A 27,260-nucleotide genomic window follows, 5' to 3' on the forward strand; every position below is an offset into this window, starting at 1 on the left:
CCAGTGTGGGGTGCAATGAACAGGCCTAACAGGAAGAAAATGAGGGACCACCACCAAAAAAGAGTCTCATTCACATCTGATCTGTACGCCACCAACTCAGTGGCTGGTTAAGTGACCTCAGCGAGCTTGGTCATTTCCTACAGGGCTCCAAGAATACTCTGACCACAAAGAATTAGTTTCTAAAACAATATTTATAACAGGCAACTAGTGGTCACAAGACAGCACAGTGCAGACACAGCCCAAGCAGGTGCTATGTGACAAGTGCCCAGCTCAGGGCAGACTCTTTCAAGGGCTTCCTTTGTACTCCATTCCCACAATGCATCTGTGGGAACACAGAGGCAGGGTAAGCAGATACAGCCCCAGCCACACAGAGACCTCAGGTTTTGACTGCCTCTCCTGACCTATGCCCACAGCCAACACCACAGGCGAATTGCAACCTTCTGCACACTTGTGACTCCTCCCCACCTCAGAGCACCACACAGATAACACAGAGATGGGGTAAGAAGGAATTAAGTACAAAAAGACGCTGACACAAAATCCTGGCCCCACCAAATTAAAGCAATAGAAAGATAGTAGAAGACCATTCAAATCCCCCAAAGCCCACAGCACCTGCCAACTAAGCTGGCTGGGATCCCCATTTCTGCACACACTGCCTTGGCTGAACAGTCTGCACTCTGACATGCTCCTTGCAGACAGGCGCGTGTCCACCAGTGTGCCTTTCCAACCACTTTAAGCCTTCAAGTGGGGACAGGGAGCATCAGCTCATAAGCCCTCTATGGTATACGACCAGGCAGACACATATGTCTCTTACGTGCTTCTTGTGGCCAACTGCCTATACTGATAATTTTGTATGTGTATTTTGCCTATAAATGATGTCATAAATATCCAAATGTCCCTAGGCATTGGAAAAAAATTTTCCATCTTTGCCAAAGGGAAAGTTTTGTTGTTGTTGTTTTGTTGGTCCTGCCTAGGGCTTTAACTCAGGGCCCAGGCACTGTCCCTGAACCTCTTGGTGCTCAAGGCTGGTGCTCTACCACTTGAGCCACAGCACCACTTCAGGCTTTTTCTGAGCAGTTTACTGAAGATGAGTCTCCCAGACTTTCCTGCTCTGGCTGGCTTTGAACTATGATCCTCAGATCTCAGCCTCCTAAGTAGCTAAGATTACAGGTGTGAACCACTGGTATCCAGCATTGCCAAAGGTATTTATAAACCCTAGCCAGCCCCAAGTCTGCCCTGAGATCAGCCTATCCCACTTCCCAACCAGACCCTCACCACACTCTTTCAGTTCCACTGCTGAATTTCCAATAAAATCAAATGTTAATTTCTTGGGGTTTACTTTAGATTTACTTCTTTAGGTTTACTTTCCCACCTTGGCAGAGGTTCCTTGAGGTCATCACTAAGTCCTTAACATTTCCCACCCGTCTGGGCCTCTGGGCAGGGACTGCCATCTAGTGCCACCAGGTGACTCAGCAGGCTCCACTGAGTGATTTTCACCTACTCCCTGCCCTGTGTCAGGGGACAGAAAACTGAAACAGCGAGCCATAGGACAGAAGTGGTGGATGCTCACAGCAAAGTCTCATTTCCTGGAGGGCATGCATGAAGGGGCCTCCAACAAGTTCTCTCAATCCTGCCAATAGATCCCTCTCCCATTCAGGAATGTTTGTCAGCCCCACGGGACCACACAACGTCTAGAAAGCCCCTGGAGCCATGCAGGGTCCTGTGGCAGCAATTTAAAGGCACTGAGGAGGGGTAGCGTGGAAGGAACCCAGACCCCTGGATTCCTCCCAGCCCGGCAGCCTGGCCTTGTTTTTAAGCTGCTCATCCTCAGGTCCAGTCCCCGGCTTTTCCACACATGGTGACACCCACCACGCTTTCTCAACACCACTCCTGCTGAGCACCATGTCAAATAGTGCTTATGAAATCTCTGCCCCTACCTGCAAGGAAGGGGCTGGGCATTCACATGTATGTTCTCAAGTACATCAGGTTTAAAAGTGTTCAGCCATGTCTGATGGATGTCCATAGTACATGCAATAGCACAGAGGGTTACTTATACAGAGGCCAGCATAGGGGACAGGAGGAATGGGGTGCTTTTGTGGGGTCCTGACTTACTGCGTAAACTGATCTGTCCTATTCCTTTCCATGAGCTAGGATTCTGCAGGATATGCACTACGCAAGGGTAGAAATCAGAAAGCAATGCTCACACAGGGGCAAGTGTCCTTGGCTTTGCCTTCGCATGCCGCCCCTTCCCCCAACCCTTCACAGCCCAGCTTTCCTACCCTGGTGCTGCCGTCTACTGGACAGCAGTCAGGGAAGAGAGACATACTGGAGACTGAGAGAGTTATTACCAGATGTCATACTGCGTGGTCTTCAGGTCACCTAAATACTAACACAAAAAAAAGCCCAAGAGTCACCATACTATGTGCACTGTCCCACACCCCTGGCAGGTAATAACTTGAGCGTACAGACACTGCAGACTTCCATCTAGTTAAAAAGTTCTTAGCAACCTTTTAGAGGGATTACGTATTTACTAATGAAGACTTCTCACAGACCCCAAACTGTGGTTTGTTTTGTTTTTGAGACAGGGTCATGTTATATTGCCCAGGCTGAACTCTCAGACTCAAGACATCCTCCTGTCTTAGCCCCTGCCAGTATAGCTGGACCTACAAGTTCATATGGTCATATGACCCTGCTCTACAGCTAATGGTCAAGTTGTAATATAGCCCTGGTCTTAGACCACTTTTAAAGGGACCTTTTTCTGTACTTTTTCTATATGAAATCATGATAAGGAGTGACAGGATCCCACAATCAGCAGCCCGAGAGATTCACTTGGGCTCAAAGCATTTGCTACTTCAGTCCTGAAATGACCAGAGCTTAATGGTCAAGATTTTAAGAACTCGGGGCTGGGGATATAGCCTAGTGGCAAGAGTGCCTGCCTCGGATACACGAGGCCCTAGGTTCGATTCCCCAGCACCACATATACAGAAAACGGCCAGAAGTGGCGCTGTGGCTCAAGTGGCAGAGTGCTAGCCTTGAGCAGGAAGAAGCCAGGGACAGTGCTCAGGCCCTGAGTCCAAGGCCCAGGACTGGCCAAAAAAAAAAAAAAAAAAAAAAAGATTTTAAGAACTCCTTTCATTTTATAGGGCAAAGAACAAACAGAGAAAACTACTTTAAAAAGTATATCCTGTGGGCTGGGAATATGGCCTAGTGACAAGAGTGCTTGCCTCCTATACATGAAGCCCTGGGTTCGATTTCTCAGCACCACAAATATACAAAATGGCCAGAAGTGGCACTGTGGCTCAAGTGGTAGAGTGCTAGCCTTGAGCAAAAAGAAGCCAGGGACAGTGCTCAGGCCCTGAGTTTAAGGCCCAGGACTGGCCAAAAAAATCCTGTGTATGTACCTGTGTCCTTTACCTGTTCAAGATTTCCTCAAAGCATTTCAGCCATTTCACAAGTGTGTGCATGCAAACTGTCTCTCATCTGTCCTATCCATAAAAAGGGAAGTTCTAGGTTTTATTTGTAAGTAGGGTCCTAGGGTCTCCACTGGGCCTGAAGGAACTGAAAGGTTTGTTAAGTGAAGTAGCAAGAAGAAAGGAACTGTGTTCATCCATGGATATCTAGAATGGGGCATGTAGCACAAGAGGCCAACTACAAATGAAAATAATCATTCTAAAACCAAACATACCACAAATCATAAAGGTATCCATACCTTTTGCAAATGGAGATTCTATCCCCAAGGCATTAACCAGGATGCTGAGGGCACTGTGGTAAGAGAGCTATTCAAAGTACTGTTATACAGTGTTATAACATTGCCCCAGAGCAACATGTTTAAGGTTAAAAAAAAAAAAGGCAAGGTATGAAACATCTGTATCCATTAGAAACAAACACAAGAAGTGAAGGCAAGAAAAATAAAGCACATAGTCAGGCACTGGTGGCTCATGCCTGTAGCTACTTAGGAGGCTGAGATCTGAGTGAGGATTATGATACAAAGCCAGCCTAGGCAGGAAAGTCTGTGAAATTTCTACCTCCAAGTAACCACCAGAAAACCAGAAGTGTTACTGTAGCTCAAAGTGGTAGAGTTCTAGCCTTGACCAAAAGAGCTCAGGGAGGGCTGAGAAATGTGGCCTAGTGTAGAGTGCTTGCTTTGCATGCTAGAAGCCCTGGGTTCAATTCCTCAGCACCACATAGACAGAAAATGCCAGAAGTGGTGCTGTGGCTCAAGAGGTAGAGTGCTAGCCATGAGCAAAAAGAAGCCAGGGACAGTGCTCAGGCCCTGAGTTCCAAACCCTCAGGACTGGCCAAAAAGAAAACAAAACAAAAAAGAGCTCAGGGACAGCACCCAGGCACTGAGTTTAAGCCCCATGACCAACTAAAAAGAAAAGAAAGCTCATGATTAAGCCACCTAGCCATAGGATGAAAAGAGATGGGACTGTTGTCCCTGTTTTCTGTCATTTAAGAGAAAACAAGGTTAATTTCCACAAGAGATTTGAGACCACTCAAAGGGGATAGGGCAATATCAAAATAAATGGTAGTAAAAAAACTTGATATCCTATGCAAAGAATGGCATTAGGTCCTTCTCTTATATCACATTAATGCTGGGTGCTGGTGGCTCATGCCTGTAATCCTAGCTACTCAGAAGGCTAAGGTCTGATGATCAAAGCCAGCCTGGACAGGAAAGTCCGTAAGACTTATCTCCAATAACCAGCAAAAAAAGTTGGTAGTGGAGGTGTGGCTCAAGTGGTAGAGTACCGGCTTTGAGCAGAAAAAGCTAAGGGACAGTGAGTTCAAGCCTTGAGTTCAAGCTCCAGTGCTGACACAAATAAATTAATAAATATGTTTATAATTTAGCTTAAAATAAATCAAAGACAGTTGAGTACCAGGGGCTCACATCTCTATAATCAGCAGTGCCCAGCAACAACAAACATTTAAAAGAAAACAAAGAAGCTGGAGCTAGTGGCTCACACCTACAATCCTCGCTACTCAGGAGGCTGAGATCTAAGGATCAAGGTTCAAAGTCAGCCTGGGCAGAAAGGTCTGTGAGACTTTCCAGTTAACCAACAAAAAGCCAGAATTGAGGGCTGGGAATATGGCCTAGTGGAAAGAGTGCTTGCCTCGTATACATGAAGGCCTGGGTTTGATTCCCCAGCACCACATATATAGAAAACGGCCAGAAGTGGCGCTGTGGCTCAAGTGGCAGAGTGCTAGCCTTGAGCAAAAAGAAGCCAGGGACAGTGCTCAGGCCCTGAGTCCAAGCCCCAGAACTGGCAAAACAAAACAAAACAAAAAACAACCCAGAATTTTGGGCTGGGGATATAGCCTAGTGGCAAGAGTGCCTGCCTCGGATACACGAGGCCCTAGGTTCGATTCCGCAGCACCACATATACAGAAAAACGGCCAGAAGCGGCGCTGTGGCTCAAGTGGCAGAGTGCTAGCCTTGAGCGGGAAGAAGCCAGGGACAGTGCTCAGGCCCTGAGTCCAAGGCCCAGGACTGGCCAAAAAAAAAAAAAAAAAAAGCCAGAATTGGAGTTCTGGCTCAAGTGTTTGGGCACTAGCCTAGAGCAAAATAGATAAGGGATAGTGCCCAGGACCAATACTAACTAAATAATGAGCCAGGAGCCAGTGGCTAACGCCTGTAAATTCTAGCTACTCAGGAGGCTGGGATCTGAGAATTGTGGTTCAAAGCCAGCCAGCATGGGCAGAAAAGTACCATAAGACTCAACTCCAATTAACCACCAGAAAACCGGAAGTGGTGCTTGTGGCTCAAAGTGGTAGAGCACTAGCCTTGAGCAAAAAGAGCTCAGAGATAGCGCCCAGGCCCTGAGTTCAAGGCTCATGAACGACATGAAAGGAAGGGAAGGAAGGAAGGAGGGGGGAGGGAGGAAAAATGTTCACAACTTCAAATTTTAGTAATGATTGCCTGGATATGATACCAAAGCTCAGACAACAAAAGGAAAAATATATAAATTAGAATAGCAAAGTTTAGAATGTTTATGCACCCAAAGACATTATCAAGGTAAGCAGACAACTGTTATGGGGTTCGAGGAAGGGGGTTCCCCGTCCCTCCAAGAGTCCACCACTCAGAGACAGTCTCAAGCAAAAAGATGGGTTTATTGGGGAAGCATACAGCAAATGGACGCCAGGACGCAGCACAGACTCGGGAGCTGAACTGCGACAGTGAAAAGCAGGTTGACCAGCCAGGGACACAGTGTAGACTCGGGAGCTGCCACTGTGACCCTGAGCAGTACTCAAATTGGGGTTTATAAAGGTAAAAGCGTAGCACAGATGTAGGGGCTTGATGCAGGGGGTAGAGCAAGCAACTTGTAAAGCAAGCCATTTACAGAAGCATAATTTTGGGGTCAGGTTGACCTAATCTACCCACCCCCAACATTTCCTACCATGTTTCTCTAGTCAAGATGGAGTCAGCTCTGTTCCCTACAACAACCACCAACCCATAGAACAGGAGCAAGTCATATATCAGATCAAGCATTGTTATCTAGAACATATAAAGAAGTAAAAAAACTCAACCAAGATTATCAAACAAACCAAAAACTAGCAAAGGACTTGAATATACATTTCCTTATCCACAGAGATATAGCCCAAACCTTGGCAGATATACAAAACCAAGAAGAATATCAAACCATACGTATGCTCTTTTTCCTTGATATTCACATACTTAGGATAAAATTTAATTTATAAATTAGTAACAGGATGGGCATCACTAGTGGCTCACTCCTGTAATCCTAGCTACTCAGGAGGCTGAGATCTGATTGTGGTTCAAAGCCAGCCCAGGCAGGAAAGCCTATGACACTCTTATCTCCAATTAACCACCAGAAAACCAGAAGTGACCCTGTGGCTCAAGTGATGGAGAGCTAGCGTTGAGCTGAAGAGCTCAGGGACAGCACCCAGGCCCAGAGTTCAAGCCCCACTACCACAATCAATCAATCAATCAATCAATAATAATAAAAACCACAAGATAACTCTAAGAATACATACTATAGTAAAAATTATTTAAGCCAGGCGCGGATGGCTCATGCCTGTAATCATAGCTACTCAGGAGGCTGAGATTTGCAACTCATGGTTCAAAGCCAGCCCGGGCAGGAAAGTCCGTGAGACTCTTATCTCCAATTAACCACCAGAAAACCAGAAGTGACCCTGTGGCTCAAGTGATGAAGAGCTAGCTTTGAGCTGAAGAGCTCAGGAACAGTGTCCAGGCCCAGAGTTCAAGCCCCATGACTGACACACCTGAAAAAAAATGCGGGGGGGGGGGGTGGGGGGAGTGGGAATGTGGCTTAATGGTAGAGTGCTTGCCTAGCATGCATGAAGCCCTGGGTTTGATTCCTCAGCACCACATAAACAGAAAAGGCCAGAAGTGGCACTGTGGTTTAAGCGGTAGAGAGCTAGCCTGGAAAGGAAGCCAAGGATAGCGTTCAAGCACTGAGTGCAAGCTCTAGGGCTGGCAAAAAAAAATAAAAATAAAATTTTTAATGAGTATTATTTCTGGAATTTTCCATTTCATAAGTTTAGAACAGGGGCTGGGAATATGGTCTAGTGGCAAGAGTGCTTGCCTCGTATACATGAAGCCCAGGGTTCGATTCCCCAGCACCACATATATAGAAAACGGCCAGAAGTGGCACTGTGGCTCAAGTGGCAGAGTGCTAACCTTGAGCAAAAAGAAGCCAGGGACAGTGCTCAGACCCTGACTCCAAGGCCCAGGACTGGCAAAAAAAAAAAAAAGTTTAGAACAATCATGGATGGATAAAAGTTTGGAAGTGTAACTATGGATAAAGGGAGGGAATACAGTATACAAATGACCAATAAGCATGGGACCCAATGTGCAACATCACCAACCATGGAGAAATGCAAAGCAAACCCCACTCAGACACCCATCTCTCACCCTTTAACATGACTATTACCTAGAAGATGCTAAGAACATTTATGCATTACTGATGGTGATGTAAAATGGTTCTGTGGCTGTGGAAGTTCAGTCCTTCCTCAAAAATTTAAACACAAGATTACCTATGACCCTGTAATCCTGTGCCGAAATCTAACTCAAAGAAACTGCCAAGAGGCTCTAAGCAGATCCTTGTACAGTGTGGACAGCAGCCAAATCTGCGGATCATGGACTGCAGATGAATACAACATGTCCACTAACTATGGGGCACGAGCTGTGGAGCATATTCATGCATGTGCACACGGAGTGACCGCTTGTGGGAGCTGTTACTACCCACGTAAGGACCATCTGCCCCCATGTTTCAGCTAGGAAAAAGAAAGGAATACTGACTGAGGCTTGTCCACAGATGAACATGGGCAAACCTGGAAAACGTTATACTCAGTGAAAGCCAGACACAAAAGGAAAAACAAGGCCTGACTCTACTTTGTGGGGTCTGTGGAACAGGCAGATTCAGGATGACTGAAAGTAGTTACCAGGTGAGGGTGGGGAGTACTGACTGTTTAATGGAATCTGATGGGGGTGATGACAAGTCCTGTAAGCCCCCAGCAATGTACTTAATGCCAGTGAACTGTACACTGGGTGCCCGGGGCTACGGGAGACAGTTACTGTTATGGCAGCATGAACTTAGGTATAGTATTATTTTACTAGTGGGAGGGAAAGGCAAGATGAAAGAAGACAGGAGAAAAGAGAAGCAATATTCCTGAGACTGTGATGGGCATTAACTCACCAAAACATGGAATGATTTGTGTGGAGGGGAAGAAGGAATGTCATTAGGACAGACAGCAAAGTGGCACGGTAATGAGCAAAGTCAAATGGACAGACACACAGGAGAGAAGCCCCAATGACTGACAGGTAGGGAAGAGAAGTGTGGTGAGGGGCTGTGGATGTAGCTCAGGTGGTATGTAGAGCTCTCTGCCTGGTGCAAATAAGATCTGGGTTCAATCCCCAGCACCACAGGGGCAAGGTGAGGAGAGGAATGACAAGATGTCCAGGTCTTTTTCCTTGTGTTCCCTTCTCCAAGAACTAGGATAGGGTCATGACCCCCAACCCCACATTTCATGCTAATGTGCTTTCCAGGTACAAAGCACTTCCTCCTGGCATCTTCCCACTTCTTGTCCAGTGAGCAAAGAGATGCTACTGGATTAAGGTCACATGATAAAGGCCTTCCCAAATACCTGCAGCATGAGTAATTCAACTTTAGTCTACCTGAGTTCAAAACATGAGGCCAGAGGGCAAGCTGATGTCTTATAATAGCAGAAGAAAGGGACAGATGGCCCCTACAGGGGTGATAATACTTTCCAGAAGCAGTCATGGCGAAGTAGCACTAGGAGAGGCTGGACGAAATAAATTAGGCTTAAGTAAAGATATGGGTATAAACTCTTCACAAGCTCTATGTCTGAGTGGGGGTGAGAGGAGATGTGAACACTCACAGGCACTACCACAGAAAACTTTGCTGGTCAGTACACTCAAATTCACACCACACTTCCAAGAGTTCTACGGCCCTTGGAAAATGCAGGAACTTCCATCCTACGGCAGGTCCTGGTGGGTAGGCAACTGGCCTCCAGTTCTCCTTTTCACTGTCAAACCTGTATACTAACAATATCTTTATGTGTGTGTGTATGTGTGCTGGTCCTGGGGCTTGAACTCAGGGCTCGGGCACTGCTCCTCAAGGCTAACACTCAGTTCATTGGAGCTAAGAGTCTCACAGACTTTCCTACCTGGGCTGGCTTTGAACTCTGATGCTCAGCTCTCAGCCTTTTGAGTAGCAAGCATTACAGGTGTGAGCCACCAGCACCCAGCTACTCACAACATCTTTTACTAGCAACATAACACTGTTGGAAGCCCATGAAATTTGATGATGGCAGCTCTTCATTCCGGAGCCTACTCTGCTGACAACTATCTCTTCATGAAGTGGTGAGAACATCGGCCATGCCCACCATACTGGGCTGCTGCAAAATCCTAACAAAAGAGTGGACTGAAATGTTAGGTACTGTTCAAACATAAGATATAAGTATGACTTTACAATGTCTGACAGAAGAGCCAGGCAAAGTGGTGCATACCTGTAATGCCAGCATTCAGGAAGCTGAGACAGAAGGATCAAGACTCTGTCTAAAGACTTAAAGTCAAGTGCCAGCAACTCATGCATATAACTGTAGCTACTTTCTTGGGATGCCTTTGAAAAGAATGGGAATTCTTGGGAGAATAGAAACTCATAGGGTGAGTCTTAGCAGGACACTAGCTCAGATCTACCACTTACACAGGGTCAGATGGTCATAGCCCGGTATTACCCACCCTTAAGACTTTATTGGCCTGATGGGTGTTTTCAGAGGAAACAACCAAAGGCGAAGGAGTCAGCACTGCACAACTGGAAAGTGTGATCCAGTCACTTGACTCTTCTTCAAAAGAATTTGTGATGTACTACCAGAAAACTTTGTTTTGTAGTTGTTGTTTTTCAATCTGGGGTTAGATTTTTATAACATCTAAGATTATAAAAACAAGTCAGAGGCAGGCGCATGAGTAAGTCTGCATGTGCGGTTGACTAAGTCACAGTTTTATAGGACTCTGCCAGGAGTGGTGATGCAGGCACGTAAACACTGATACTTGGGAAGCTAAAGCAGAATAATTACAAGTTCAAGACCAGCCAGGTCTTAGGAAGACCTATCTCAAAAGATTTAAGCCAGGCACTGGTGGCTCACGCCTGTAATCCTAGCTACTCAGGAGGCTGATATCTGAGGACTGCAGTTCAAAGCCCGTGAGACTCTTAACTCCAATTAACCACCAGAAAAACCAGAAGTGGTGCTGAAGCTCAAGTGGTAGAGTGCTAGCCTTGAGCTGAAGAGCTCAGGGACAGTGCCCAGGCCCAGAGTTTAAGCCCCACAACCAACAAAAATAAAAATAAAATAAAATTTTAAAGGATTGGGAGTGTACTTCAGTGAGCACAGCATTTGAATAACATGTATGAGGCCTTGGGTTCAATCTTCAGCACCAAAAACCCACAAAACCAAGTAAAATCATTACACTGGATTTCTACTACAAGAAAATGGCCCTAACAAAAGTCTCAAAAGAATTTTGGAAGGAGTCATCTTTTACCATGGAATGTCAGTGGCAACAGAGATTTCTAGACAAACTGTTCTGGAGCTGAAAGGAATCTCAAAAGTTGTGTTCAAATTCAACTTTTACAACAGACACAAGAAAGTGTGCTGGCATACAACTGTAATCCCAATGTGTGGGAAGATGTAGACAAAAGGATTTAGAGTTCTAGGCCAGCTTTATGAGACCTTGCTTTACAAAAAAAAAAAAAAAAAAGGAGTGATGTTGGAGGTGTGGCTCAGGTAGTAAAGCACCATGGCTCTGAATTCAAACCCTCAGGAAGTATCAAATAAATAAATCTTGAATGTTTAAGAAAATAGATAAAAAGTGACATACCCAATTCACACATTCACCAAGGGCCTGGCTGGAACTCACCATTAGGACTCAGCTGCCCACCACTGACAGTCCTGTTAGATTGGACTCAGCTGTGTCAGTGAAGGCCAAGAGGAAACCCAAATGCATCACTCCATTCCAGATGGTAAGTCCAAGTGTCCCCTGCACCTTTGCCTAGACAACTGGGCTCCAACACTGCTCCTTCGCTATCTGAGAGTTTTCTTGGACTGAATTATGAAGTGAACACCTTTTTTTTTTCTTTTTGGCCAGTCCTCGGTCTTGAACTCAGCGCCTGGGCTCTGTCCTTTGAGCCTCTCTGTGCTCAAGGCTAGTGTTCTACCGCCACAGCACCACTTCTGGCTTTTTCTGTTTTATGTGGTACTGAGGAATTAAACCCAGGGCTTCATGCATGCTAGACAAGCACTCTACCACTAAGCCACATTCCCGGCCCCCATTTTTACATCTTTATGCTGAATTTCCGTATTTATCAACCATAGGTGGATTACATATGAAAATCATTGCAAGCTGCCCCTACTTTTTGAGTGTGAGCGGTGGGGAGCATTTTGAGCAATAATGATAAGGAAATTTGATCATTGCAGTCTGGTTCCTGGTGGGAGCTAATCCACATCACAAAAGCCCCATACTTTCAGCCTCCTCAAACCAACAAGAGAAGAGCACAGAAGAGCCAAGATGTATGCATAAAGGCAAGCATGAGCCCAGGAGTAGGTGGGGGGACTGGAAGGAAGCTCGACATGACACCAAACTCGTGGCTCTTGTATCTGGCCAAAACCCACTGGAGTCACTGGCTTCAAGAAAGCAATTGTGACTTGTTCAAAATTTCCATTTTGGGGCAGTTTAGAGAATGATGACTGTGCAGGACGAGATGGCAGCTCTGCCTTCTGCCTACCTCCCAGTGACCGGCCAGTTTGGGTGGAATCTCCAATCCCAGCCTCTCCAGCTCCCGCTCTCTGTATTTCTCGTACTGCCGGTACCCTGCATACCCGCCACCTGTCAGCAGTAGAATGGGGAAGGGGCGCAGCAGGTACAAGGATCGGGCAGAAGCAGTGTGAACTTTCCTGGAACCTGTAATAAAAAGAAAAACAAAACGTTGAGCCTAGGAGAAAGGAATAAGGAGTCATACACAGAGTACCTCAGGAGAACCAGGAAAAGCCAGTGCATCTCAGAAGTGGTCAGAGAGGTGACTAGATCCTTAGGGCATCTGTTGCATCTCTGAATTACTATCAAGACCCTCCTGTCCCCAAATCCCAAAATGTCAAATACAGAGAATTTTTATTTTCCAATCTTCTACAGTTGAGGACTGTTTACTGAAATATAACAGCAAAGAACACAGGTTGGGGGGGTGGTAGTGCAGAGTTGGAGTCAATGTTTTTATAGGGTCTGACCAAGGAGACAGGGGCTACATGACTTAGTAGAGGGGGTTACTGCAGGCACAGGCAGAGAATAGGGTAAGTATTCCCTTACCCAAGGTCTCGAGCTTTTTTTTTTATTAGGAAACTAAATAAATTTCACAGTACCCATTTTAACCTTCCCAATAATGCACATCATCATTCTAATCCAAAAAGCTTATGAATTCTACAAATATTAACAATAAAATCTTCCAGATCAGGTGATACGTACATTTCTTTCCTTTTGCCTAGTATCATCTGTTCCCTCTTTCTCTCTCATCCCCTCCCTTCCATCACCACCCTTGAGTTGCTTAGTTAACTTTCATCAATAACCACTGCAGTTGTTAGGCCTCTCTGCTGTATTTTTTTCCCCACCCTCTTTCCACTCATTCTGTGCCCTCCTCCCAGCTTCCCTTAGATGTGCACATGTATGCACCATATATGAAGAATATAGAGTCATGTAAAAACGATAAGACAGGGCTGGGGATATAGCCTAGTGGCAAGAGTGCCTGCCTCGGAGACTCGAGGACCTAGGTTCGATTCCCCAGCACCACATATACAGAAAACGGCCAGAAGCGGCGCTGTGACTCAAGTGGCAGAGTGCTAGCCTTGAGCAGGAAGAAGCCAGGGACAGTGCTCAGGCCCTGAGTTCAAGGCCCAGGACTGGCCAAAAAAAAAAAAAAAAACCGATAAGACAAATGAAGGTCCTGTGTATCCTTATCTTTGGAGTTCTTTTTGGTCTGTATATTATTTTATGTGCATATGAGAAGGTGCTTGGGGGCTGGGAATATGGCTTAGTGGTAGAGTGCTTGCCTAGCATGCATGAAGCTCTGGGTTTGTTTCCCTAGCACAACCTATATAGAAAAAGCCAGAAGTGACGCAGTGGCTTAAGAGGAAGAAGAGGACAGTGCTCAGGCCCTGAGTTCAAGCCCCATGACTGGCAAAAAAAAAAAGAAAAAAAGAAAAGGTGCTTGGGTCTTACTATTTGGTGCATTCTTCCCAAGACTGTCCTCTTTTGGTCTCACTGTACACAGGTATCTTTTTTTTTATTTTATTTTATTAATTAAACACAAATTTTTTGACAAGGTGTTGTGCAAAAAGGGTACAGTTACATAGTAGGGCAGTGTATACATTTCTTGTGATATCTTACACCCTGTTTTTCTTTCCCTTCCCTGTCAGGTAGACATATATACAATACACAATGTACCAAGAACATATACAGTAGCCACGTGGCCTACGCCCAAGAAAATTCGCCTAGGGTCTACCTGACCTAGAGAAGGGAAAGAAAAACAGGGCGTAAGATATCACAAGAAATGTACACACTGCTCTACTATGTAACTGTACCCTTTTTGCACAACACCTTGTCAAAAAAATTTGTGTTCAGTTAGTAAATAAATTAAATTATAAAAAAAGAAAAAATTCTTTGTACAAATAATATATGCTAATAAAAATAATATGAAAATTAAAAAAAGAAAATTTGCCTAGGGCTTAAAATGTAATATCGATATTAGACAATATGTCGACAGTAGTCTTATATGAACGTACATACATAGTTTTTGAGCTATTGTATTCCACTGAGAGGTCAATCAAATCTCAATCTTAGCACTTAGTTAATGATGTAACTTGTAACTCAAGCATATTACTTGAATTTATTCAGTAGTATTTTAGGAGCCAAATGTAGGGGCTCATGCCTGTCATTCTCACTACTCAAGATCAGGAGATCAGGAGGGTTATGTTTTGTTTTTTAATTTATTTATTTATTGAACACAAATTTTTTTGACAAGGTGTTGTACAAAAAGGGTACAGTTACATAGTAGGGCAGTGTGTACATTTCTTGTGATATCTTTTTTTTTTTTTTTGCCAGTCCTGGGCCTTGAACTCAGGGCCTGAGCACTGTCCCTGGCTTCTTTTTGCTCGAGCCACAGCGCCACCTCTGGCCATTTTCTATATATGTGGTACTGGGGAATCGAACCCAGGGTTTCATGTATATGAGTCAAGCACTCTTGCCACTAGGCCATATTCCCAGCCCCCTCTTGTGATATCTTACGCCCTGTATTTCTTTCCCTTCTCTAGGTCAGGTAGACATGTATACAATATACAATGTTGTATACAGGTATCTTGTTGCATTTTAAATCTAACACCCACATATCAAAGAGACCATGTACCCTTTATCTCTGATCTTGCTTATCTCGCTTCAACATGATTTGTTCTAGTCCATTTCCCTGAAATTATTTTATCCTTTTAAATGGCTGTGTAAAATTCCATTGTATATAGGTACCACATTTTTTTAATCCATTCCTCTGTAGTGGGGCACCTGGGTTGTTTCCCTATCTTGGCCATTGTGAACAGTGAAACAATAAACATGGAGGTGCAGGTATCCTTGTCATATCCTGGTTCCTGTTGCTCAAGGTAGATGTCTAGGAGTGGTAGGGTGGGTGGTAGGGTGTCTATGTTTAAATTTTTGAGGAACCTCCAGGCTGCTTTTCAGAGTGGTTGTCCTAGTTTACATTCCCACCAGCAGTACAATAGGATTCCTCATTCTCCACATCCCGGCCAGCATTTGTGCTTGTCTGAGTTCAGAATATAGGCCATTCTGACTAGTGGGATCTCAAAGTTGTTTTATTTGTACTTCCTTTATGGCCAGGAATGATGATTTCCACATTGTGTTTCTTTGCCATTTTTATTTCTTCTTTTGTGAAGTCTCTCTTTAGTTCCCTTGCCTATTTAGTGGTTGGCTTATTAGTATGGGAAGGGATTAGTCTCGAGTTCCTTGTATTGTGATAGATATTAGACCTTTGTCTGATGCATTGCTGGTGAATATCTTTTCCCATTTGGTTGGTTGTCTTTCTAGTTTAGTAGCTATGTCTTTAGCTGTGCAGGAACTTTTTATTTTAATGTAGTCCCATTTGTCTAGTCTCTCTCCAATCTGTTGTGCTCCTGGGCCTTTGTTCAGGAAGTTCCTGCCTGTGCCTGTAAGTTCTAGTGTCTCTCCTACTCTGTCTTGCAGTAATTTCAGAGTTTCAGGTTGGATTAAGGTCTTTAATCCATTTTGAGTTAGATGTTAGTGCATCTAACAGGCTGGGTGCCACTTTCAGTTTTCTGCATGTGGCTGCCCAGTTTTCCCAGCACCAATACTTGAAGAGGCTATGTTTTTTCCAATGCAGGTCTTTGGCTCCTTTGTCAAAAATCAGGTGACTGTAAGTATGTGATTTTATTTTTGGATCTTCCACTCTATTCCATTGATTTTCGGGTCTATTTGTGTGCCAATACCGAGCTGTTTTTGTTATTATGGCTGTGTAGTAAAGCTTGAAATCTGGTATTGTGATACCACCTGCATTGCTTCTTTTGCCTAGAATGCTTTGGCTATTCTAGGTCTTTTGTTGTTCTATGAATTTTTGGATTGTTTTCTCTATTTCAGTAAAGAATATCATTGGGATTTTGATAGGGATTATGTTGAATTTGTATATCATTTTTGGCAGTAAGGCCATTTTCACAATATTGATTCTACTTATCTATGATTATGGAAAGTCTTTCCATTTCCTGGTGTCTTCTTTGATTTTTCTCCTTAGATTTTATTTTCCCCAGGCCTGGGGCTTGAAATCAGGGCCTGAGCACTGTCTCTGGCTTCTTTTTGCCCAAGGCTAGCACTCTACGTCTTGAGCCACAGTACCACTTCTGGCTTTTTCTACATATGTGGCTAGGAATCAAACCCAGGGCTTCATGTATGCGAGGCAAGCACTCTACCACAGGCCATATTTCCAGCCCTCTCTTTAGATTTTTATAGTTTTTACTAAGAAGATCCTTTACATCTTTGATTAGGTTAAATACTATATATTTTATTATTTTTGAGGCTATTGTAAATGAAGTTGTTTTCATGATTTCCCCTTCTGTTTGTACATCGTTGGCATACAGAAAGGCTAATGATTTTCATGGGTTAATTTTGTATCCTGCTACTTTGCCAAAGTGGTTTATTAGTTCTAGGAGTTTGGGAGTGGAGTTTTTTGTGTCTTTCAGGTATAAGATCATGTTATCTGTGAATAAGGATAGTTTAATTTATTCTTTCCTTTGTGGGTCCCTTTAAAGTCCTTTTCTTACCCTATTGCTCTGACTAAGGATGCAAAATTATACTGAAAAGGAGTGGAGAAAGTAGGCACCCTTGTCTTTTTCCTGATTTTAGGGGAAATGGTTTTGGTTTTTCCCTATTTAGTATGATATTGGCTGTTGGTCTGTCATATATGGCTTTTATTGTTTTAAAGAATTCTCCTGGAGAGGGGGTTGGGGGTGGGGATGAGGGAGGAGTTAACAAGTTGGATAAGAGATATACTCACTGCCTTACATATGAAACTGTAACCCCTCTGTACATCACTTTGACAATAAAAAAAAAAAAGAATGCTCCTTTTGGGGCTGGGAATGTGGCTTAGCAGCAGAGTACTTGCCTGGCATGCATGAAGCCCTGGGTTCGATTCCTCAGTACCACATAAACAGAAAAAGCTGAAAGTGGCGCTGTAGCTCAAGAGGTAGTATGTTAGCACTGAGCAAAAAGAAGCCAGGCACAGTGCTCCGGCTCTGAATCCCAAGCCCCAGGACTGGCAATAAATAAATAAATAAAAAGAATGTTCCTTCTACCCCTATTTTCTCCAGAGCTTTTAACATGAATGGATGTTGTATTTTGTCAAAGGCTCAGCATCAATTGAGATAGCCATGTGGTTCTTAACCTTGGCTCTGTGGTGAATTACATTTATTGATTTACATATGTTAAACCAGCCTTGCATCTGTGCAATGAAGCCTACTTGGTCATAATGTATGGTTTTTTAAATTCGTTTCTGGATTCTGTTGGCTAATATTTTACTGAGGAGCTTTGCATCTGTGTTCATCAGAGAGACTGGTCTGTAGTTCTCTTTGTTGGATCCTCGCCTGGTTTGGGGATGAATGTGATATTGATTTCATAGAATGAGTTTGGGATTGCTCCCTCTCCTCTATTTCACAGAAGAGCTTGAAGAGTATGGGTATTAGTTCCTCTTTAAAAGTCTCATAGAGGGGGCTGGGAATATGGGTATTAGTTCCTCTTTAAACCTCTTATACATGAGGCCCCGGGTTTGATTCCCCAGCACCACATATACAGAAAACGGCCAGAAGTGGCGCTGTGGCTCAAGTGGCAGAGTGCTAGCCTTGAGCAAAAAGAAGCCAGGGACAGTGCTCAGGCCCTGAGTCCAAGCCCCAGGACTGGCCAAAAAAAAAAAAAAAAGTCTTATAGAGGGGGCTGGGAATATGGCCTACTGGCAAGAGTGCTTGCCTTGTATACATGAAGTCCTAGGTTTGATTCCTCAGTACCACATATATAGAAAAGACCAGAAGTGGCACTGTGGCCCAAGTTGGCAGAGTGCTAGCCTTGAGCAAAAAGAAGCCAGGGACAGTGCTCAGGCCCTGAGTTCAAGTCCCAGGACTGGCAAAAACAAAACAAAACAAAAAGAAACTATAAAAGTCTTATAGAATTCCGTGGTGAATCCATCTGGGCCTGGGCTTTTCCTTATTGGAAGACTTTTTGATTGCTTCCACTATCTCATCAATACACAGAAATTTTTGAGCCAGATCTTTTACCTCTACAAATTCATCCTGAGATGCACAAAGCTATGTTACTACAGGGATTTTCCATGACAGAATAAACCTAAAAACAACTTCAATGCCAACAAGAGTGCTACAGCACAATTCTATACATCCAGTAAAAGTGATACAGCCAAGATTTCAGAGACTGCACAGCATATACTATATGTCTTTCACATATTCAGTTTCATTTCATTCTAACAACCCTGTGCTTATCCTAACTTAGAGCTGGGCAAACTGACAGAGAGGGCAGCACCACTTCCAATGGCTCCTTACCTGTATTTAAAGCTCGAAGAGGCAACTTCTGTAAGGACCACAAGAAATGGCTCATGGCAGTGTTTTCACAGTGACAGAGGCTGGAATCAACCAAAAATGAACCATTAAATATTTTATTAAGATTAAAAAATATTAGTGGACTAACTGAAACCATCTGACTATAGAACAGAATAGTACTGTATCAAGGTCAATTTCTTTGTTTTGATCATTCACTATAATTATATAAGAAAACCTGCTTGGGCTGGGAATGTGGCTTAGTGGTAGAGTGCTTGCCTAGCATGCATGAAGCCCTGGGTTAGATTCCTTAGTACCACAGAAACAGAAAAAGCCTAAAGTGGCACTTTGGCTCAAGTGGTAAAGTAAACTGCTATCCTTGAGCAAAAGCTCAGGGACAGACTGTGCCCAGGCCCTGAGTTCCAGCCCCAGAACTGGCACACAAAAAAAGAAAAGAAAAGAAAAAATGCTTGTAAGAATAAAGGCTAACCTAAAGATGAAGTGTTTTGGACCAAAATAGAGCATATTATACATACACATTAGGGAAGAGAGAAAATATGACTGATAATTGAGAAATTTAACTTGGAGGTACTTAAGAGTTTCTACTATTTTTATAATGTTTTGTGAGTATGAAACTATTTTGCAATGAAGGCTTTTTGTTGTTGTTGTTGTTGGCTTTGTTTGGCAGTACTAGAGGCTGAACTCAGGGCCTTCGTAGACGGGCATAAGGCACTCTACTACTCAAGCCACACCTCCAGCACAATTTTTCAAAGAGGACCTAGCTTTTACCCTGGCCAACCTAGACAGTGAACCTCCTATTATATTTCCTACATGGCTAGGATAAGGCAGATACCACTGCACCCACATTCTTACTGGTTCAGATGGAGTCCCACCAACTATATTGCCCCAGCTGGCCTTGAATCATAATTTTCTCAATCTCAGCCTCCCAAGTAGCTAATATTACCCAGCTATGCTTCTGTCCCTGCCCCTGCTCCAGCACTAGACTTTAAACTCAATAAAATTTAATATTTAAAAGAAGAATTGTGGGTGGTATTGGTGCTTGAACTCAGAGCCTTGTGCTTGCTGGACTTTACAACAAAGTCTCACTCCCAGCCTTTTCTTGTGTTTATTTTAGACTCTTGCTTCTTCCTCAGGTACATATAATTAGCTGCCTCTCTCAGGTTTGCAATCATAGCTGGGATGACACAGTGGCTGAGCCACTATGGGATAACAGGTATGTACTACGGGTTTTAAATCATCTTTCGTGTCTGCTTTGCTACAAAAGCCACATGACAGCATACACAGGTTTCAAGCAGTCTGAGAAAACATTACTTATTATGGTTACAACTTCACTATCTAAGAATGTATCATTTCTGATTCAGTTTCTCTTCTTTGTTGCATGTCACTGAGAAAACTTAGATGCACCCCTCAGTAGCAATACCTAACTATACAAGCAAGTAAAGCACAGATAGGTTTTTAACAACCAGCTTAAAACAATGCTTGAGATTAGAACTACTGTAAAGTATCAGATACAAAGAAGTGTACACACACACAAGCACATTTACTATGTTTTGGGGCCTAACGTGGTGGTACACACCTGTATTCTCAGCACTGGAAGGAGAATGGTTCAAAGCCGGGGGCGGGGGGGGGGGGGGAACTGAAGTCCTATCTAAAAAACAAATGAGGTGTGTAGGTACACACTTATAATCCAAGATACATAGGAAATGAAGTTAGGAGAACTACAATCTAAGGCCAGGCCTGGGCAAAAGCAAGACCCTATCTGAAAAATAAGAGAAAGCAAAAGAGTTGGGGATGTAGGTCAAGCAGAAAAGTACCTGTCTACCAAGTGTAAGGTCCTAAGTTTGAATCCCAGTACCAGACAAAATAATACCACCACTTTTTAAGATAACATTTTAAACAAAACAAGATTTGATTTCTCCTTAGACAAAGACCAAATATATAGCCAGGCGCCAGTGGCTCATACCTATAATCCTAGCTATTCAGGAGGCTGAGATTTGAGGATTGCAGTTCAAAGCCAGCCCAGGCAGGAAAGTCTGTAAGACTCTTACCTCCAATTAACCACAGAAAACCAGAAGTGGCACTGTGCCTCAAGTAGTAGAGCACTGGCCTTGAGCTGAAGAGCTCAGGGACAGGGGCTGGGAATATGGCCTAGTGGTAGAGTGCTTGCCTCATATACATGAGGCCCTGGGTTCAATTCCCCAGAACCACATATATAGAAAAAGCCAGAAGTGGAGCTGTGGCTCAAGTGGTAGAGTGCTAGCCTTGAGCAAAAAGAAGCCAGGGACAGTGCTCAGGCCCGGAGTTAAGTCCCCAGGACTGGCAAAAAAAATTAAAAAAAAAAAAAAAAAAAAAGCTCAGGGACAGCACCCAGAGCGAGTTCAAGACCCATGACTAAAAAAATAAAATAAATCACCAGAAACTACCAGAAGCAGAGACTAGACCTTTTACCTTGCAGACATCTTGCATCTCCAGCTGCATCCCCTATCCTCCTCACTCATCCCTCTTGCCACTCTGCACACACCACATGTGTATCCCATTCTGTCCTTCTGCGTTAGCTGCTTGTTGTATGGCCACAGCCCTCTCCTACAAAGCTCATTCTACAATTCTCTGATCAAATGTTTCCTCCTCAGATTTTTCCTGACCAATGTTTGCCCAAGACTTGCTCTGGAGCACTTTTTTTTTTTTCCCAGTCCTGGGGCTTGAACTCAGGGCCTGGGCACTATCCCTGAGCTTCTTTTGCTCAAGGCTAGTAGCACTGTACCACTTGAGCCACAGAGCCACTCCTGGCTTTTTGTTTATGTGATACTGAGGAATGGAACCCAGGGTTTCATGCATGCTAGGCAAGTACTCCACCACTAAGCCACATTCTCAGCCCTGGAGCACTCTCTAACCTCCTTAATTACCTTGCTTTATTTTTTTCCCTTGTACTTCTCACTACCTAAAAAGAACAGATTCTAGATGTGCCGCTTATTTGCTTACTGTTTGTTTCCCTCAGTGAACACTGGGACGTTGTTTCTCACCGGACTTCAATCTCAACAGTAAGATTAAACACCAGAGATGACTGGCTAGGTTCCATCAGCTGTGTCTTGTACAAAGCGAATCATGCGGGCCTCCTGTAAACAGGTAACTAAAGTTCATGATGAAGCTCCAATCCCAGCTCTGCCACTTAGCAACTGTGTGTGAGTTTAGGAAATGTTTTAGTTAAGTCTTTTTTTTTATTGGCAAGCTTATTTTATTTATTTACTTACTTATTTAGTCAGTTGTGGGGCTTGAACTCTGGGCCTGGGCTCTATCCCTGAGCTCTTCAGCTCAAAGCTAGCGCTCCATCACTTACGCCACTTCTGGAAAAATTATTTTAAAAGCTTTTTACAGCCAGGCACTGGTGATTCATGCCTGAATCCTAGCTACTGTCTGAGCAGCTAGTTCAAAGCCAGCCTAGAGCTGTCCATGAGACTCATATCTCCAATTAACCACCAAAAAGCTGAAAGTGGAACTGTGGCTCAGATGGTAGAATACTAGCCTTGAGCAAAAAATGCTCAGGAACTCCAGATGCTGGCTGGATCATACCTGTAATCCTAGCTGGTTTTAGTTAAATCTAGGTCTCAATTTCTCTACTTGTAAAAACAGGATCCTCCTCATTATAATTATGTAAATCATGTAAAACCTTTGCCCCAGAGCCTGAAACTCACATAGTACTATGAAATTCAAGAGTTGATATTCAGCTGGCACAAACTGGGATAGCTCTATCAATTTTCTATGGCTAGTATCTACCCTGACTGGTTTGTCTCCAAAGCACCATGGTTATAAAATGTTTTTTTGTGTGTGTTTTTTTGGCCAGTCCTGGGCCTTGGACTCAGGGCCTGAGCACTGTCCCTGGCTTCTTCCCGCTCAAGGCTAGCACTCTGCCACCTGAGCCACAGCGCCCCGTCTGGCCGTTTTCCATATATGTGGTGCTGGGGAATCGAACCCAGAGCTTCATGTGTAGAAGGCAAGCACTCTTGCCACTAGGCCATATTCCCAGCCCCATAAAATGTTTTTAACATCCCCCCACAATGGTACCATTTTAACTACATTCCTATGTCTTTCCTGCTTTTAAAAGGTTATCAAATTTCTGGCTAGAGACTAGCAATAATCCTTAGCTACTCAGGAGGCTGAGGTCGAAGGACTGAGTCTCAAAAGCCAGCTCAGGCAGGAAAATCTCTAATTAACCAGCAAAAAAATCCCAGAAGTGGGGTATGGTTTAAGTGGTAGAGTGCCAGCCTTGAGCAAAAAAAGCCCCTGAGAACCAGCCCCCAAGTTTAAACCCCCAGTACCAAGACAGACAGACAGACAGACAGACAGACAGACACACACACACACACACACACACGGCAGGGGAGCTATGGAAAGGTCTAAATCAGTACCAAAAGTCTTCTTCCTTCTTTTTTTTTTTTTTTTTTTGGCTAGTCCTAGGCAGTGAACTCAGGGCCTGAGCACTGTCCCTGGCTCTTTTTTGCTCAAGGCTAGCACTCTGCCACTTGAGCCACAGCGCCACTTCTGGCCATTTTCTGTATATGTGGTGCTGAGGAATCGAACCCAGGGCCTCATGTATACGAGGCAAGCACTCTTGCCACTAGGCCATATTCCCAGCCCCCTTCTACTAATTCTTTTGTTTTCTTGCCAGTCCTGGGGCTTGAACTCAGGGCCTGAGCACTGTCCTTGGCTTCTTTTTGCTCAAGGCTAGCACTCTACCATTTGAGCCACGATGCCACTTCCGGCTTTTTCTGTTTATGTGGTACTGAGGAATAGAACCCAGGGCCTCATGTATACGAGGTGAGTACTTTACCACTAGGCCATATTCCCAGCCCCCTTCTACTAATTCTTTATCCCTCATCCTTTCCCTCCTGCCCCATGGTCCTTAGCAGTGTGATTTATAGTAAAGATGTCATAAATATTGCTGAGTAGAATTTATGCACAGGCAGCTACTCCCTAGGACTATTGTCCAGACTTGTTTGTACCTCAGAATCAATCTAATATCTGCAGTTGCCAGGGCCCCAACCCATACCACTGAATCCTAACCTAACAATAAGGTGAAAGCACATCTGGAAATCCTTTCTTCTTTTTCTTTTTTCTTTGTTTGTTGCCAGTCCTGGGGCTTGAACTCGAGGCCTGAGCACTGTCCCTGGCTTCTTTTTGCTCAAGGCAACAGCACCACTTCCAGCTTTTTCTGTATATGTGGTGCTGAGGAATTGAACCCAGGGCTTCATGTATACGAGGCGAGCACTTTACCACTAGGCCATATTCCCAGCCCCTTCTTTTTCTTTATTATTTGTGTGTGTGTGTGTGTGTGCGTGCACGCGCGCGCTAATTGTGGGGATTGAACTCAGGGACTGGGCACTGTCCTTGAGCTTTTTTGCTTAAGAGTAGCACTCTACCACGAGTCAAAATTCCACTTCCCATATTTTTGGTAGTTAGTTGGAAATAATAGTCTCACTGACTTCCTTGCGTGGGCTGGCTTGGAATCACAATCCTCAGATCTCACTCTCCAGTGTAGCTACGATTACAGGAATGAGCCATCAGTGCCTGGCTTCAAATCTTCATTTTTAATAAGTGAACACCCCAGGCCATTCTTTCATCAAATGAATTTGGGAAACATGGTCCCAAATTATGATCCAAGATGTTGCTTTCCTGTTCTAGCATATTATCCCAGCAAAACCAAACTTCCATTTATACATCTCATAAACAAATTATTTTAAACAAATTACTTAAATTTATTTAAAACACATGGAAATGTTATTCTTTGGATTTTCGCTGTAGCCATATAATACCTCTGAAAATTAGAGTTCCTCTTATGGTAGGCAAATCCACTTCCCTCCCACTCATTGTACACAATCTAGTTTTATCTTCCTACACTGGTACTAAAGTGAGGCTTCTGTTCTTTCCCTTTATAAATGATGGTGAGAAGCACATCCTCCTTACCATCATTAAAGAAAAGCAAAACCAAAAAATAAATGTGTCATTTTTTTTTTTAAAGACTTCTAGCATGGTCTTGTTGCCCATATAGGTCTCAAACTCACAGCGTGGGTCAGGCTAACTCCAAATCTTGATTCTTCTTTCTCTGCCTCAAAAGTGTTGAAATTATAAGCATGTGCCACCATGCCCAGCTCATTTTATTATATGCTTTAAATGGATTCATGGGTGACTCATAAACAGCACACCTTGGAAAAACACTGAAGATACAGACAACTTCCTCTTCAAATCCTAATAGCTACCAACTACCACACTGCAAAGCTCCCTTGTGAGAAAGCGATATCATTTTTGAATGGTTAACATGGAAGAGAGAAGTTTTCACAGCAAGGCCGCCCATGGTTTTCGTTCCCTTTCATTCCAAATCTGGAATCCTTTTACTCTCTTAAACTACAGAGACAAATCACCTCCTGTCACAAAGCAAACTTTGGTCAACACTGACAAAATGAATTCCGCCAGAAACACCATCTCTCGAAACTCTCCACATTTGAGAAATGACACCTAGTAGCCGACTGTGAGTCAGGGACTACCTACACTGTAATCCACTTTTTAAATGAGAGTCCGGATGCTATTTCTGTACCATAACTAAGTGGGCAACCTAGGAAGGAGGAGAGGGATCCTTACCAGAGAGAAACAGGTACCTAGGTGGTCCCCTGGCTCTACCACTAATTGGCAGATGAACTTGAGCAAATCCCTCACACACTCCGGGCCTCAAATCTCAATTCCAAAAAGAGAGCAAGCAGAATTTGGAAGCTTCCCCCGCTTCTCGGAAACTCTTCCATCTCTAAGAATCTTGGGGCTATTAAGTTACCAGATTAATGCAAGACCCAACTCCATTACCAGAGCATTCTAAGACTGTCAAATCTAAACTTCTGGCTTCAAAGACGAAGAACCGCCCTTAATCAGGTACACCTGAGAAAAGGGCATTGGGCTCTGCCTTGACTCTGGCTATGGGCTGGCAGCCTATTCTTCCCCCCCCCCCCCTTTGGACACTCCTCTTAGCTGGAAAGGGCAATGCCAGGACGTTTAAGCCACACCCTGGCCAAATCCGAGCAGCCCTACCCCATGGCAGAAGTGCCAGCCCCGAGCTCGGGGGGGGGGGGGGGGTGAAGGTGGCTACGTCCCCGGTGAAGCCTTCCTCAGGGCTCAGCCCGTGACAGAGAAACCACTCCCCGGTCCTGACCCTGGCAGAACCCATGCCCCACGCCGACCTCCCGCGCGGCCATACCTGCTCCGCCACGGCGCGACCCGGCGCAGTAACCGCACACACGGTTGCCGCACGGACGCGGCCATCTTGTCTCCTCCTCCTCCTCCTCTAGCGGGCCACGCCCCCTCCGATGCACCCGGTGCGCATTTGTGACGTCACGCAGCTCGAGTACAGCGGACCAGTCAGGAACCCGGGAGGGCTGGGAACCGAACCAAACTCCGCCCTACGGTTACGGCCCACCTCCGCAGCTGGGCACCTGGGGGAAGAAGGTGGGGGCTGGTGAGAGAGGATGAGTGCGCGGGAAGAGAGGAGCAGGGGCTCGGGCTCGGGTGCTACCCTGGTATGCCCTGCCGCTAGCCCCCACTCTAGTGTGCCTGTCCTTCTGTGCCTGAGAAATCTGAGTTCCCCAGAGGCTGAGAAAGTCGTCTTACAAGCGTAGAGAAAGCGACCGCATCCAATCAGCCAGGCTCTGGGCAAGTGTGCGGTCACTTGATGCTTAGCTGTCACAGCTGGATTGCCAAGAAAATGTGAGGCCAGCGCTGCCTTCGGGAACATCTGGAAATGCAACCAATCCTCAAAGTAGAACTTGGCGTGGGAGTGCCTGCTCCTGCGGTCTCTCGTTCTGAAGAGAAAACGAGTACCTGCCACGTTTCACTAATCGCTGGCTTAGAGCACTACAGCTAACCCTTAACTTCCCCAGTTTGAAGATGAGGTACCCCTATCCGAAGGTGTAGATCACCTGCTTAGCAAGGGTCAAGGCTCTGGATTTTAAACCCCAGTGCAAAAAAAAAAAAAAAAAAAAAAAGGAAAAGAAAGAAATAAATTAACCAGTACACCAAGGGCATCTAAACAGATGCAGAGTCTAAAAACCCATCGGGAAGGTTAGTGACTGGCTACTCAGGAGATTGCGATCAGATGGTTTGTAGCGAGCCCAGGCAGACAAATCCCCAAATAAGGAGCAAAAAGCTGGAGGTGTGGAGCAAAAAGCTGGAGGTGTCAATAAAATGGCAGCGCTCCAGAGGGATCACGAAAACAGAATAAGAGCAAAAATCGCTCAAATGGTAGAGTTCCAATGGGAACAAGAAAGCAGAACAAGAGCAAGAGGTGCTGAGTTTAAGCCCCATTACCAATATGAGTCCAAGACACATAATCTAGGGGCTGGGAATGTGGCTTAGTGGTAGAGTGCTTGCCTAGTATGCACGAAGCCCTGAGTTCGATTCCTCAGTACCACATAAACAGAAAAAGCCAGAAGTGGTGCTGTGGCTCAACTGGTAGCATGCTAGCCTTCTGCAAAAGAAGCTCAGGGACAGTGCCCAGGTCCCTGAGTTCAAGCCCCAGGACTGGCAAAAAAAAAAAAAAAAAGACACATAATCTAAAC

At 44.5% G+C, this 27,260-nt stretch overlaps 1 protein-coding gene across 3 annotated transcripts in view; it reads right to left on the reverse strand.

Moving 5' to 3' along the window:
- Pisd (phosphatidylserine decarboxylase) overlaps positions 1-26,142 on the reverse strand; it is a 36,271-nt gene extending 10,129 nt beyond the window's left edge. The window contains exons 1-3 of one of the 3 annotated variants that reach the window (XM_048343348.1): positions 25,904-26,142; positions 18,655-18,734; positions 12,279-12,454 (exon numbers count right to left, since the gene is read on the reverse strand). In XM_048343348.1, the coding sequence (XP_048199305.1) occupies positions 12,279-12,454; positions 18,655-18,734; positions 25,904-25,968 (321 nt within the window). In that variant the 5' untranslated portion in view covers positions 25,969-26,142. Of the gene's footprint in view, positions 1-12,278; positions 12,455-18,654; positions 18,735-25,903 lie in introns of those variants that run through there. The other 2 variants (XM_048343349.1, XM_048343351.1) reach the window with 2 other exon arrangements.
- Between the last annotated feature and the right edge of the window lie 1,118 nt (positions 26,143-27,260).

This window comes from Perognathus longimembris, chromosome 3 (assembly GCF_023159225.1).
Source record: "Perognathus longimembris pacificus isolate PPM17 chromosome 3, ASM2315922v1, whole genome shotgun sequence".
In the NCBI taxonomy this organism is placed as follows: domain Eukaryota; kingdom Metazoa; phylum Chordata; class Mammalia; order Rodentia; family Heteromyidae; genus Perognathus; species Perognathus longimembris.